Source organism: Diabrotica virgifera, chromosome 3 (assembly GCF_917563875.1).
Source record: "Diabrotica virgifera virgifera chromosome 3, PGI_DIABVI_V3a".
Lineage (NCBI taxonomy): Eukaryota > Metazoa > Arthropoda > Insecta > Coleoptera > Chrysomelidae > Diabrotica > Diabrotica virgifera.
The window spans coordinates 80,040,222-80,056,665 of NC_065445.1; the positions used below are offsets into that span (position 1 = coordinate 80,040,222).

Consider the following 16,444-nt stretch of genomic DNA (forward strand, 5'->3'; position numbering starts at 1 on the left):
GGGATCAAAAAAGTAGTTTTCATATAGAAATTGTGAAATTATACTAAAATCACAATAAATATTCACTAAAACTAAACAAGCCACGTTGAATGTTACAAGGAGCACTCCCAAATGATGATGATACATGATTTACAATGTGTTTACATTGTAAATCCTAAATAATGATTTACAAAGTTTATACATTGTAAATCATGATAAGGGAGTGTTCCTCGTAATATTCAACGTGTCTTGGTTTGTTTATTTCTAGTGCATCTTCATTGTGATTTTACTATATGTAGCGAATAGAGTATATAGCTAACAAATTATTATAATTATCTTCTTCTTCTTTTACTTCTTGGAGATCCTTCGATCTGTTTAATTCTGAAGCTGCCTCTGGTTAATTTCCTGGGAGGTAGATTGCCAACTATCCCTCCATCCTTTAGGTGGTCTTCCGGGGGTCTTGAACTGGACGGGTTGTTTTCTAGTGCAATTTTTGGCAATTTTTAATTATAATTATCTAATATATGTTTTTGAAAGGGCCAGTTCTTTACTATTCCGTGTTCGTCCAACTTTCTCCGCCCAGTAACGAACGACATCAATGGTATTGCTACTGAAATGCCACAATTTGTCCAAGATGCACCACTGCACTGCCAGCAGAACTGCACTGTCAGCAGCACTTCATTGCTAACTGGACAGCGAATTTCTATTCAGTTCGTGTCTTCACAGGTTTCCCTGACGAAAGGTTGAAATATGTATAGGAGAACGGTGATAATTGAAAAGAAATCAACTAATTTTTAGTGGTGATCGAACCAAAAAAATGCGGATACACTCACCTCTAAGCTACCTAGACCGCTGGAATGGGTACCATCAGTGAATGGAGGTTGCACAATAAATAGGGAGCAATAATATAAAACCTGTAATACCGGATTTACACTCAGTCCTTTTGGGCAGGAAATCGGACAGGGAAGTTTGCAGCGTGAGTGTGTAAATATATCACTCGCGCTGTCACTGCTCATGCGTCTGCCATTGCACGGCGCTCCCCAAAAGTCGGTATTTTGGGACGGAAGTCAAAGGAAAGGCAGCGCGAGCACGAGTGTGTGTTCACATTCAGCCACTCTTACTCACTTGCTTTTGAGTGCGAAAGGACGTGTTATTTCGTCGTTTTTAGGGCAACTACTTAGTTGTTTTTATATTCTTTTGTAATAAAACGACCCTATTAAGCTACGCCCATATTTTACCAATTAAGCAGATTGCATATAAATAATTGAACTTAGAAAATCCTCCAAGAAAAACGATATATTAAACAAATATTAATTTAAGGAACAAACAAAAATAATTTTTATAATTGCGATGAATTTCTTTCATCCGCCTATCTTCTTTGACGACGGCGTCTGTGATTTCTTTTTAAAAAATTCAAATATTAATCATTAAATTTATACTGACAAGACATAATGTGACATAATGCTGTCGTCGCAATAACCTCGTTGCGAGTTGTTCGGTACTGAGTTGTGGGTGTCAACACTTCACTCGCGTCTATATCGTATTTCGGGCAGTATTTCCGACAGCGACAGGAGCAGTGGCAAAGGCTGAGTGTAAATCCGGCTTAAGAAATCCTTAAACAGCTACGGACAAGGTTATTTAAAACACTGTAAACTTATTTTAATTATTTAATGAAATTTCTTCAACAAAGTATTCGAAAATTACAAAATTTTAAAATGACATAATAAAATACATTACTAAAATTCTTATACGTATAACCATTTATTAGCTCCCTATATAAGGCCCCTTTATAAGGGGTAAGAGTAGCAGATTTTAGCGCTATACGTGTAGGCTAAAAACATGCCGAATATACATGGATGAGCGAGGTGTAGGTCGCGATTGCGGTAGCTACATCAATATCAAAACAAACCTTCATTTTCTTATGAGATCGCACATACCAAGAATGTGTCACCCGTTCACCCTCGCGACCTTGCATCGCGGTTTACAGCGATGTCGATGCCAAAACGAATACGGAAAGTATCTTCGGTATGTTCTCCCCGTCATTGATGTAAACCTCGACCGCGATCGCGACCTACACCGCGCTCATCCATGTATTTTCGGCATGTTTTTACCCTTACGCTCAGACGCGTGGTAGAGGGCTGTAATCATGAGAGTGCTAAAATCTGCATTTTTTCCCGGTATATAATATAATTTTTTTTCTATAACACAGCATAAACACAGAAGTATAAACAAATTAACCGTAAAAAATAAAAATAAATAGAATATTAAGAGGGAAAGTAAGATTATTTCATCCATAGAGATTCTGACCAATAGAAAGCTACAGAAATAAAAATTAAACGGATTATTTTTTAATGATTTTAACTTCCAATCGCATAGTAAGATATTTGATCACGTGTTTAATTCTGTCCAATCAGATTAAAATTATACTGAGAATTATCTACTGTAGAAAATTACCGATAGAATTTTTTTAAGTAGATTGTTTCTGTTTAATGGCAACCAGTTTCCTAGTTTTGACAACTGTCACATTTAAGAAAATATCCATAATATACGTATTAAAAAATAATCTTACGAATATCACACGACAGTAAGAATAAATAAGAAAATAATGCTTCATTTTTACTCACATTTGTTGTCATTGGGCAATAGCCACTCGAGCCCTGCGGGCTCTCGTGTCTATTGCCAGACAACAAATTTTCGAAAAACTGTCGCATTATTTTCAATTTGTTCTCACTCTCTTGTGATATTATACCCGATATTTTTTTTTTCGATAATTTCCCGTCGCGTCGTCAACTTTTACGTCAGATGCACTTCGTTGCTACGCAAAAATACATTCAGTGACATTAATGACAATTAATGTTTTACAATTTGTCACAGGGAACACCAAGAAACAGGTTTAGCAAATATTCAGGCGAAGATACCAATAAAATATTAGTTAAAATTATTTAAAAAGACAGTTTTATTCATGAAATAATCTTACCGGATTACACTAGAGCTCTTAAAAATTATCGATTTGTTTTGCCTTCGTGACACTTTGACATAATTTCACTCCCCTTCTGGTCGAGAAATTAAAACTGTCAAAGTGTCACTCGGTATACAAATCGATAATTTTAGAGCTCTCGTGTAATTATTACTAAAAACTACTAAAATAACAAGAAAAATTGTGTCAAAGTGTGGTCAAAGTTTAGCAATTTAATTTTTGACGTCTTCGAGCAGGATAGATTTTTACCACATGGGATAAAATATGACGTTTCAGAAACTGTCAAGACGTGGCAAATTACGGCGTTTCATGTTAGATATGGAAACAAAATATATTTTATATATAATATTAGTATTCTAACTTATTGTAAATTGTGGAACTGTTTGAAACAATTATTTTTGGAATGAAAACATAAATGAACTTTGCATTTTTCACATTGAACTCTTGATTTTCCTTTACATTTGATAAACTTGCATCTTTGTTTGTTCACGGTCCATGCTGGCCAGTGAGAGAGCTGATCATTTTGTACGTCTATATCAGGTCTAAGTTCATATTTATTTTGACGTGGTTCTTGTTCAAACGAACCTGTAGACTGAACTATTTCTATTTTTTGCAACTCAAGCAGTTCTTGAACTGGAACTATTTTGAAATTAAGTACTGGTGAAACGTTATTAGATTTTCCCATTTTTCGTGTTACTCCCCTAGTTAATAGTCGTTTTTCTTCTAAAAAAAAAGTAAATTTCAACTTAAATTTGAAATTTCAAAAACTTTATACTTTATATGATAAGGAAAAATATAAAAACCTGCAGTTAGAAAGACCGAACACGCAAGTGCTAAATCAACCGCAAGTGACATAAACATATTGATTTTATTTTATTTTATTTTATTTCATTTTATTTTATTTTATTAATTTTATTTAAAATTTTTTAATTCAATTTAATTTGATTTCATTTTATTTAATTTAATCAACACCTATAGGGTTGAAACCACCCCGAAGCCAGTCAATAATAAAAAATTCTGAATATAATACACCTATCTAATTTTACCATAGAAAATGTATCGCTCTAAATTTTTAGGAAAAAGTGAACAAATTAACCCCTACAAGGATGAAACCACCCCAAACCCAGACAATAATATCAACTGCGGGGCCCTACTTAATTTTGCCATGAAAAATGTATCACACTATTTTTTTTTTTAATTTGACAAATCACCCCTATAGGTTGGAAACCACCCCGAAGTTAGCCCATAATTTAAAATTCGGGATTTATACTTGAAATCACCCTGAAACCAGTCAAACAATGGATAATTCGGGATCCGTCCTTACTTTACTACTAAGAAAGTTAAAATATGTGTATAGATATGTATATTACGGTATGCCGCAAGATGACCACTCGCGTCATGATTTTTTAATGACGCCAAATTCGATTTTAAGCCCATCAAAATTCCATACCGAGCGGTAAGAAGTATTAAATTCAAAAACATATTTTATACATAATATTCTTGTTCTAACTTACGGTAAATTGTGGAACTGCTTGAAACAATTATTTTTGGAATGAAAACATAAATGAACTTTGCATTTTTCACACTGAACTCTTGATGTTCCTTTACATTTGATAAACTTGCATCTTTGTTTGTTCACGGTCCATGCTGGCCAGTGAGAGAGCTGATCATTTTGTACGTCTATATCAGGTCTAAGTTCATATTTACTTTGATGTGGTTCTTGTTCAAACGAACCTGTAGGCTGAACTATTTCTATTTTTTGCAAATCAAGCAGTTCTTCAACTGGAACTATTTTGAAATTAAGTACTGGTGAAACGTTATTAGATTTTCCCATTTTCCGTGTTACTCTCGTAGTTAATAGTCGTTTTTCTTCTAAAAAAAAAAAGTAAATTTCAACTTAAATTTGAAATTTCAAAAACTTTATACTTTATATGATAAGGAAAGGTATAAAAAGGTATAGAAAGACCGAACACGCAAGTGGCAAATCAACCGCAAGTGACATAAACATATTGATTTTATTAATTTTATTTAATTTAATTTAATTTGACTTTATTTAATTTAATCAACACCTACATAGGGTTACCACACCGAAGCCGGTCAATAATAAAAAATTCTGAATATATACAGGGTGAGGTAGATAACTGGCCTATTAGAAATATATCGAGAACTAAAGGCAACAGACAGAATCATGAAAATTGGAATGCAGGGGTTTTGAAGGATGATCTATTAAATGAAAATATTTTCATCTCTTTGCAACTTCCGGTTATACCGGAAGTTGCTTATAACTTCGTTTTTTAATGGGACACCCTGTATATTTTCATATTTTTGGATTTTCTTCGATGTCTTCTTTCTTAAAATATGAAGTTTTGTAATGTTGTACAGGGTATTTTAAAAGATAATTACGTTTTTTATTAATTTCGTAGCAACATTCACACTCTGTAGAATTGTAGTAGTTTAACAACTGAAACTCTACTTACGTTCAAATGATTTTTAATATAGTCTACTATTGTTAAGAATCATTAGTATAGCTAAATTTTCAATTTTAGTATACAGGGTTGGTCGAAACTCGGAATGAGTATTTTCTGAGTTTTCTTAAATGGAACACCCTGTATTTTAGTATTGTAATGAAATGATATTTTATGGTACTTTTTTATTTCTTAAGCATTCCCTATACTTAACTGCTCTAATTTGTGCTTAATTGTTAATCGCACCAACAATCTTAACTACGTAGGTATTTTGGTAGCTAAACCATTATTGGTAATTTTAAGGATCAGTCTAGATTAATATGTATTTTTTTCTGAAAAATTATTTGTGATTAAATATTTTCACGGCCAACCTAATAAAATTTTACGTATTTTTTGTTGCAATTAATGTTTAGTTTGAATCACCAATAACTCACAAATTAAAGCAGATAGGTATAGGGAATACTTATAAAATAAAAAAGTACTATGAAATATCATTTCATTACAATACTAAAATACAGGGTGTTCTATTTAAGAAAACTCAGAAAATATTCATTCCGAGTTTCGACCAACCCTGTATACTAAAATTTCAAAATTAGTTATACTAATGATTCTTAACAATAATAGACTATATTAAAAATCACTTCAACGTAAGCAGAGTTTTTAATGTTAAACTATTACAATTCTACAGGGTGTGAATGTTGCTACGAAATTAATAAAAAAACGTAAATATCTTTTAAAATACCCTGTATAACATTACAAAATCTCATATTTTAAGAAAGAAGATATTGAGGAGAATCCAAAAATTAAAAATATACAGGGTGTTTCATTTAAAAAAACGAAGTTATAAGCTTCGTAGCGAAGTTTCGTAAGCGAAATTTCGTAGCAACTTTCACACCCTGTAGAATTGTAGTAGTTGGATATCAAAAACTCTATTTACGTTAAAATGATTTTTAATACAGTCTACTATTATCAAAAATTATTAGTATAGCTAAATGTTAAATTTTAGTATACAGGGTTGGTCGAAACTCGGAATGAGGATTTTCTGAATTTTCTTAAATGGCACACCCTGTATTTTAGTATTGCAATGAAAAGACATTTTATGGTACTTTTTTATTTCTTAAGCATTCCCTATACCTAAATGCTTTAGTTTGTGCTTAATTGTTAATCGCGCCAAGAATGTTAACTACGTAGGTATTTTGATAGCTCAACCATTATTGGCAATTTTAAAGATCAGTCTAGATTAATATGTATTTATTTCCAAAAAATTATTTGTGATTGAATATTTTCACGGCCAACCTAATAAAAGTTCACGTATTTTTTGTTGAAATTAATGTTTGGTTTGAATCACCAATAACTCACAAATTAAAGCAGTTAGGTATAGGGAATGCTTAAGAAATAAAAAAGTAGCATAAAATATCATTTCATTACAACAATAAAATACAGGGTGTTCCATTTAAGAAAACTCAGAAAATACTCTTTCCGAGTTTCGACCAACCCTGTATAGTACAATTCAACATTTAGCTATACTAATAATTTTTAACAATAGTAGACTATATTAAAAATCATTTGAACGTAAATAGAGTTTCTGATGTCAAACTACTACAATTCTACAGGGTGTGAATATTGCTAGGAAATTAAGAAAAAAAATGTAATTATCTTTTACACTACCCTGTAACATTACAACACCTCATACCTATTTTAAGAAAGAAGATATCCAGGAGAATCCAAAAATGTAAAAATATACAGGATGTTCCTTTAAAAAAACGAACTTATAAGCGACTTCCGGTATAACCAGAAGTAGCAAATCGATGAAAATATTTTCATTAAAGAGATCACTCTTCAAAACCCCTTCATTCCAATTTTCATGATTCTGTTTCCTTTAGTTCTCGAGATATTTCTAATAGGACTTTTATCTGCCTCACCCTGTATATATCTAATTTTACTATAGAAAACGTATCGCTCTAAATTTTTAGGAAAAAGTGAACAAATCAACCCCTACAGGGATGAAACCACCCCGAACTCAGTCAATAATTAGTTTTACCATAAAGTCATGTATAACACTATTTTTTTTTCAATTTGACAAATCACCCCTGTAGGTTGGAAACCATCCCGAAGTTAGCCAATAATTTAAAATTCGGGATTTATAGTTGAAATCACCCTGAAACCAGTCAAACAATGGATAATTCGGGATCTGTACTTGATGAACACTCGCGTCACAATTTTTTAATGACGCCAAATTCGATTTTAGTCCCGTCAAAATTCCATACCGAGCGATAAGAAGCATCAACTTCAAAAATATATTTTATACATAATATTCGTATTCTAACTTACAGTAAATTGTGGAACTGCTTGAAACAATTATTTTTGGAATGAGAACATAAATGAATTTTGCATTTTTCACACTGAACTCTTGTTCTTCCTTTACATTTGATAAACTTGCATCTTTGAGTGTCCACGGTCCATGCTGGCCAGTGAGAAAGCTGATCAGTTTGTACGTCTATATTGGGTCTGCGTTCATATTTACTTTTACGTGGTTCTTATTCAAACGAACCCGTAGGCTGAACTATTTCTATTTTTTTCAAATCAAGCAGTTGTTCAACTGGGACTATTTTGAAATTAAGTACTGGCGTAGCGGGAGCGTTATCAGATTTTCCCATTTTTCGCGTTACTCGTCTATTTAATTTTTCTTCTAAAAAAAGTAAAGTTCAACTGGAGTTTGAAATTAAAAAAATATATACTTATATGATAAGGACAGATATACAAACCTTCAGTAAGAAAGACCGAACACACAAATACCAAATCAACCGAGTTTACATATTATGAGTACAAAAAGGACTCAATGTTGTTCTGAAGCTATTTTCTTGTGGCATTTTTATAATAAATTACTTGTAATGGGAAATAAGCCACAATTTTACCAAAAAAATGATTTTATTAACGTTTCGAAGCCCAAATCGGGTTTCGTTGTCAAAATACAAAATACTAATAAAATAAACAAAAATGTTGTTGTTAAGTAAAAAAAATCTTCTAATAATTTATTTAATCTGATTCATTTATATTGGCAATTCAGACGTATATTATACATTTTAAAGTAGAAGACTTTCAAATGATATCGCTAATATTTATGAGTTGCGTTCCTGGGACGACTTTACTAAAAGATAGTTCATTCGATTACATGAAATCAATCCCTCAAATCCCATGAAATCAATCCCCTGAAACTCAAGAATATCCATCACAAAAAAATCATAACATGTGATCTGTCTTTAAAAAGACAACCAAATGCAACGATGACAGTAAAATTCTCGCGCTAGAGATTCCATAGTAAATCACGAGGGAAAACCAGGAAAAAACCTCGTGATACTATCCCGACATCGTAAGTATTTGGTCTTACATTTAATTTACTTTCAAAAAACTAATACCAAATTCTGACTTTAATATATTTAATTTATAAATAATATTAATAATACATAAATATATAATAAGTAATACTAAAATATAAAATTTGTACTAACTCGATGTGTTATTGACTTACTAATCGTGGTATTTTCTTTCTATTGACTTCCTCTTTCAGTATGGGTAAGCACATCTTACTGCATTCTACTAGTAAGATGTGGTATGCGCTCCTTGTATCATTCTACATTAGTGGAATGCAGTAAGATGTGGTTACCCATACTGAAAGAGGAAGTCAATAGAAAGAAAATACCACGATTAGTAAGTCAATAACATATCGAGTTAGTACAAATTTCATATTTTAGTATTACTTATTGTATATTTATGTATTATCAATATTATTTATAATTTAAACATATTAAAGTCAGAATTTGGTATTAGCTTTTTGAAAGTAAATTAAATGTAAGACCAAATACTTACGATGTCGATGTTGGGGTAGTATCACGAGGTTTTTTCCTGGTTTTCCGTCGTGATTTACTATGTAATCTCTAACGCGAGAATTTTACTTTCATCGTTGCATTTGGTTGTCTTTTGAAAGACAGATCACATGCTATGATTTTTTTGTGACAAATATTCTTGAGTTGGGATTTATTTCATATAATCGAATGAACTATCTTTTAGTAAAGTCGTTCCAGGAACGCAACTCATAAATATTGGCGATATCATTTTAAAGTCTTCTACTTTAAAATGTATAATATAGTCTGAATTGCCAATATAAATGAGTCAGATTAAATAAATTATTAGAATAATTTTTTTACTTAGCAACAACATTTTTGTTTATTTTAGTAATATTTTGTATTTTGACCACGAAACCCGATTTGGGCTTCGAAACGTTAATACAATCATTTTTTGGTAAAATTGTGGCTTATTTCAATATGACTCAGTTAATTCAATGGCAACAGTTAATTCAAGTTGGGATCAAGCGAAGGAGATATGTTTAGCATAAAGCAAATTTAAACAGCAAGCACTAAGTGTCAAGGTTAACGAGTAAGAAAGATACATCAGGAACAGAGACTTCGAGAAATTCCCAAACATGCCTGTGACAAGGAGCGCATACCACAATGGAAAGATGCATCAATAATCATGAAAGAAACAGACATGGAAAAGAGAAAGTCAAGAAGTCATCCCAATCAACAAAGAAAAATGTGTAGCAAAACCATCAGCAGAATGCAGCAGGCTTTGGTTCGCAATACTAAAAGAAAAAGTCAAGAAGAAAAAAATACCAACAATAGCAACATTTGACACTGCATTGAATAATTTTGGTTTTTAGAGAAACTATTATTTTGACAACGTTTCTGCAAGGTCGCATTTGCCATTGTCAAGTTAAAAGTTCCGCTTCTCGCTGTGGCTTAAAGTAAACTGACTTTTTTTTTTCAATACAGTCACTTGTATAGTCGGTCTTAACATCGGTCATCATCATCCGCCGAACGGTTCCTGGCTCTTGTTATTGGACCTGTATAGGTTGGAGGGACAGGAGGAGTAATACCCAATGTCGTTGCCTGATTTATTTTTGTCTTTTTCAGTACCGTTTTCCATGTTGTAGGAATACTTTGCGGATCAACTCTTTGGTTTAGAGTGTTGGGATTTTTTTCTATTTGCTATCTTAACGTTAAAGAAAAACGGCTTTTCAACATATACCATCGAAACATTTTGGAATGCACGAAGAATAATTTTATCATCATCATCATCTTGGTGCTACAGCCCTTAGAGGGCCTCGACCTTCTCAAGCTTTCTACGCCATTCTGTTCTGTCCCTTGCTTGCATTTTCCAGTTGCCGACTCCGATCTTCTCGGCATCTTGTGTTACCCCGTCCATCCACCTCAGCTTTGGTCTACCCCGTCTTCTCATTCCCACGGGTTGCGCTATTAGAATCTTTTTTATCATGTTCGATGCAGGGGCCCGGGCTACATGTCCTGCCCACTGCAGGCGGTTTCGCTTAATTATAGTGATAATATCTTTTCCACCAAACGTACGCTTGTAGATATTCTGCAGTTTGAAGTTATATCTACGCCTCCATATTCCGTTCTCACAGACCGCTCCGAATATCTTACGTAGCACCTTTCTTTCAAAAATCGATAGAGCGGATTCATCTGTTTTAGTTAGCGTCCATGCCTCTGATCCATATGTGAGAACGGGGACTATCAATGTTCTATACAGCCTTATACTAGTTTTTTGAGACAGACGTTTGTTAGCTAAGTACTTTGATAGACTATGATAACACCTGTTTGCAATTATTATTCGTCTTTTTATTTCCCCTGATGTGTTATTATTGGGGTTAACCGATGTCCCTAGATATATGAACTCTTTGACCGCTTCGAAGTTTTGGTCATTGATGATTAGATCTGCGTCAACATTTCCAGCTCTTGTGTTTGTGTTAGTCGCCATGAATTTGGTTTTATTTCGATTTAAATGTAACCCCATTGGTTCCGCTGCTGCTACTAGCTCGGTTAGGATTTCCGCAGTTCTCGCTCTGGTTCTTGTTATAATGTCCACGTCGTCTGCATATGCTAGAATTTGGACAGATCTATTGAATATTGTTCCCCTGCTATCTATATTAGCGTCTCGGACGACCTTTTCTAATGCTACATTAAAAAGTTGACACGCCAGCGCATCTCCCTGCCTTAACCCCCTATGTATTTCAAATGGGGTTGACGAGTCGTTTTGAATTTTTACTGCTGATATCATCTTCGACATTGTCACTTTTATCATACATATGAGTTTTTTTGGAATTCCTAACTCATTCATAGCGTTGTAGAGACTTGGTCTTAAGACACTGTCATATGCAGCTTTAAAATCGACAAAAATATGGTACATATCTATGTTAAACTCTTGCGCTTTTTCCAGAATCTGTCATAGAGTAAAGATCTGGTTAATGGTTGAACGTCCACGCCTGAATTCTGCCTGATATTGTCCTAGAAACCTTTCGGTATAAGGCTTCAATCTCTCGTGCAAAATGTTTGACAATATCTTGTAGGCTGTATTTAGGAGAGTTATTCCGCGGTAATTATTGCATTCCAGTTGGTTTCCCTTTTTGTGTAACGGGCATATTAAGCCTAAGCTCCATTCTTCAGGCATTTGCTCCTCAGACCAAATTTTACAAACAATTTCTCGCATCACCTTGGTGAGCTGCTCTCCACCGTGCTTAAATAACTCTGCTGGGATGCCATCGCTGCCTGGGGATTTGTGGTTTCTTAGTTTTTCTATAGATATTTTCACTTCTTCTACCGAGGGGGGTTCCACGAGTTCAAGAAGAATTCCAACAGAAGACGAAAAACCTATTAGCAAAACCATTCTCCCATATGTGAAGGATACAACAGAGAAAATAGGGAGAGTGCTAAGAAAACACAAAATAGAAACGATATTTAACACGGACAAAAAAACCTCGACTATTTTACCAACGACAAAAACCAAGATGTCGTTAGAAAATCAATGAGTATACGAAATTCCATGTGGCGATTGTGAAAAGTCGTACATTGGACAGAACAACCGAAGAATCCATGTTAGGCGAGAGGACATCGAAATGCCATCCAAAGGAGAGAGAAAACGTCATACCTTGTACATGTCGCAAATACAGGACATACATTATACAATCATACAATAAACCTGAACCAAATGACGATACTAGCTTACAAAGAAATAAAAAAAACGTAATATCAGATAATCGATAGAAATAGAAGAAAATCCCAACAGTTTAAACCAAAGAGATGATGCGCAAAGGCTTCTTACAACATGGAAAATGGTACTGAAAAAGACCAAAATAAATCAGGCAACGACATCGACGTGTATTATTACCCCTCCAACCTATACAGGGCCAATAACTAGAGCCAGGAACCTTCAGGGGAAACGCCCCAAGATCGACTATTTAATTTGACCGTATCGAAAAAAAAGTCAGTTTACTTGAAGCCACAGCGAGAAGTGGAACTCCTGACTTAAGAGTGGTACATGCGACCTTGCCGAAACGTTGTCAAAATAATGGTTTTTCTAAAAATTAAATTTATTCAACGAGAAGTCCCTGAAAAACGTGTTTACAGTTAAACGATGAGTCTGAATGATTAAGTTTAGAGGAGCTGGAAAGCTCAGTGGCGGATCCGGAGGGGGTCACGGGGTCATGACCCCCCCCCAAACGGAAATAAATATCAATTCAATAATCCTAAAAAAAAAGAAAAACCGAGAGCTGTCAAACAAAAAATATTAGGCCCATCCAAAAAATGATTGAAAACCCACTTATCCTAGGGGTGGTAAAACTGAGTGACCTTGCATGAAGGAGAGAAAAGTAATTAAACCACCCAAAAGATCCATGACCATCCCCCAATTCTGGATGAAGCAGTTACTCTAAATCTGCCATTTAAACAATATTTTTTGGGTTTTTTTAGTGAAGATCGAACCAACCAAATGCTGTCGCACTCACCTTTAAGCTACCTAGGCTGTCTATAGTGGGAAGTGATTTGAGGATGCACAATAAGCCAATATGCTATTTTACGATCTGATTAAAAGAGACGATTTCCAAAAAACATAGGCTCCAATAATATAAAACCTGTAAGAAATCCTTAAACAGCCAGGGACAAGGTTATATAAAATATTGTAAACTAATTTTAATTATTTATTTAACTTATTTCGTCCGAAGTATTCGGAGATTACCAAGAGATAAAATGTGACGTTTCATGCTATTAGTTAAGTATAGAAAAAAATGTATATTTTATACAAAACATTATTAGCGTTCTAACCTACGGTAAATTATGGAACTGCTTAAAACAATTATTTTTGGAATGAAAACACAAATGAACTCTACATTTTTCACACTGAACTTTTGTCTTTCCTTTACATTTGATAAACTTGCATCTTTGAGTGTCCACGGTCCATGCTGGCCAGTGAGAGAGCTGATCAGTTTGTACGGCTATATTGGGTCTAAGTTCATATTTACCTTGACGTGGTTCTTGTTCAAGCGAACCTGTAGGCTGGTCTATTTCTATTTTTTTCAAATCAAGCAGTTCTTCAACTGGAACTATTTTGAAATTAAGTACTGGTGAAACGTTATCAGATTTTCCCATTTTCCTAGTTACTCGCCTATTTAATAGCCATTTTTCTTCTAAAAAAAGTAAATTTCAACGGAAATTTGAAATTGAAAAAGATTTTATACTTTATATGATAAGGAAAGATATAAAAACCTACAGTGAGAAAGACCGAAAACGCAAGTGTCAAATCAACCAGGTTAACAAATTATGAGTACAAAAAATATCGTGACCAGACACCTCGTAACGCGACAGTTCGTAACCGGACAGTTGGTAACGGACAATTCGTAACAGCGACAGTTCGTAACGGCGACACTTGGTAACGGCGACAGTTCGTAAATATACAAATTCGTAACGTCCAAATTGAATTATTATGTTTATTTTGTTAACATGGAAACTAACTGTTATTACAGTTATAATTGGGATTATGTTTATCAATTTAACGAATCAGTACGGATAAACATGTTTGACACATTTTATATTTCGTGTTTCAGAATATTTAAAAGTCTTTAAACACAACCAAATATATTTAAATACATAGAAACTTTTAACATAATTTTTAAAATTTTATCAAAGGTAATACCATGAGTCCTCTAAATTTTATCGATAATTTTTTTTGTTTTCACGAAAACTTCTTTATTTGGTAAAATTACGAAAACAAACCGAATGATAAAACATTTCGGTTTGTTTGAGTGATTTTACCCTAAATAAAGAAGTTTAAGTATGAAAACGAAAAAATTTATCAACCAAAATTTAGAGGACGAGTGGTATTTGAAAAGATTATTTTGTGAACCAATATGTATTATTAGTAAATACGGGCATCTGTGAAATATTTTTAAGACAACTAGGATCAATGTCTTAAGTAGGTTATAGATAAATTATTTTATGATTTAAAAATGAACCAATTTCAACAAAAGCTACGTTGGGTGAGTTCACCACAGTGCAGTGGTGTAATTGGTTTTGCCTAACCCCCAGGTGAATGCATTTTATTTAATTATTATTCACCCGTGTTTTTGTAATAATAAAATAGGAGAATGTAATTTTAGAACTATTTTACTAATTCTACTAATATAATGTGTATTTTAAAAGTAACTATTGTTCCAAAATATTACGTTGTAAATATTCGAATCCTTTTATGTGATAACACTGGTTTGTTGAAATCGGCAACAAAATAGAAGAATTAGTTCTGTGTACGGTTTACATCGGTTCTGTTTGACGTTTATGAAAAGTTTAGAAATATTTATTTTGAAAATAAAAACTGTAGAAAATCTGAGTATATCGTGGTTAGTGTTTTTAAAATATCTATGTACCAGGGCTGTTCATAAATTAAGTGAGTAAACACAAGTATGTACGTATTATGTGAAATTTAGGGTACCTTAAGTTTTATCAGGGAAGAGACTGTTTTATCAAGGAAGAGGCTGTTTTATCAGTATTACACTCAATGATTGGCTAGAACAACGCGTGGTGATTGGCTGAAAAAGCAAAAATGTCAGAATTTGACAGGTGAAAAAAATAATCACTCTTATTGTTCCTTAAATTTGCATACACCTAGACAAAGGAACAATGAAGTACTTAATTCCTGAAAACTTTAACCTGACAACCGTCTTTAGACATTCCAAACTTTTTAAATAAACATTTTGTAAAGGAAGGATTATAATTGGCTGTTATTATAATAAACCTTGTGATTGGTGATAGCTTTGGAGCATTCAATCAACGGTGATAGTTGATAAGAGGGATGGCTTGTAATACTTTAATACTTTGTTTAACTACTTTTATTATATTCTGAAACACGAAATATGAAATGCCTTAAAAATGTTTATCCTGATACTGATTCGTTAAATTGATAAACATAATTTCATTTATAACTGTAATAACAGTAGTTTCCACGTTAACCAAAAATAAACAGCATAATTCAATTTTGAGGTTACGAATTGTCCGTTACGAATATGTATAGTTACGAACTGTCGCCGTTACGAAGTGTCGCCGTTACGAACTGTCGCTGTTACGAATTGTCCGTTACCAACTGTCCGGTTACGAACTGTCGCGTTACGAGATGTCATGGAACCAAAAAATATACACTAAGCATCAAAATTAACGCACCACCTTAAAAATGGGACATTTTTGATGTCTCGTATTTCCTAAACCTGTTGTCCGATTTGAGAGATTTTTTCAGTACTTTATAGCTTTATTCTTCAAGAATATCGATGTAATAATATTATTGTTAAAGAGGTAAATGTCATTGTATACCGGGTGTAAAAATGATAGTGTGTTTTTTCCTCAAAGTTTGGAACACCCTGTAGAATATTCTAGCGTATATAAAATATTGAAGTTACAACTCGACTGTAGCCTTAGGCTTTCTTAACATTTTGCTTTTTGACTCATTCGCTTATGTTGGATAATAAAAAAGTTAGGTACTTTAACAACTAACAATGTTATTCATCAATACAGGGTGTTTCTAAATAAGTGCGACAAACTTTAAGGGATAATTCTGCATGAAAAAATAATGACCGGTTGCTTTATAAACATATGTCCGCAAATGCTTTGTTTCCGAGATACGGGATATTGAA

General features: G+C 33.3%; 1 protein-coding gene across 2 annotated transcripts; it reads right to left on the reverse strand.

Annotated features, from left to right (window-relative positions):
• Positions 1-1,633: 1,633 nt before the first annotated feature.
• Positions 1,634-4,824, reverse strand: LOC126881175 (uncharacterized). Of its 2 annotated transcripts, none has more exons than XM_050645264.1 (2): positions 4,691-4,824; positions 1,634-3,541 (listed from the first exon to the last, which is right to left on the reverse strand). In XM_050645264.1, exons 1-2 carry the CDS (start codon positions 4,788-4,790, stop codon positions 3,318-3,320), a joined length of 324 nt encoding a protein of 107 aa, XP_050501221.1. In that variant the 5' UTR covers positions 4,791-4,824; the 3' UTR covers positions 1,634-3,317. The 2 variants fall into 2 exon arrangements, with proteins under 2 accessions (XP_050501221.1, XP_050501220.1); XM_050645263.1 differs by having other exon boundaries at positions 1,634-3,679; positions 4,471-4,824.
• Positions 4,825-16,444: the final 11,620 nt, after the last annotated feature.

Coding starts and splice junctions, on each gene's coding strand:
- LOC126881175 (XM_050645263.1), bottom strand. CDS start 4,790: ATGGGAAAATCTAATAACGTTTCACCAGTACTTAATTTCAAAATAGTT. Junction 3,680..4,470: donor AAGCAGTTCCACAATTTACC/GTAAGTTAGAAC, acceptor CTTTTTTTTTAG/AAGAAAAACGACTATTAACT.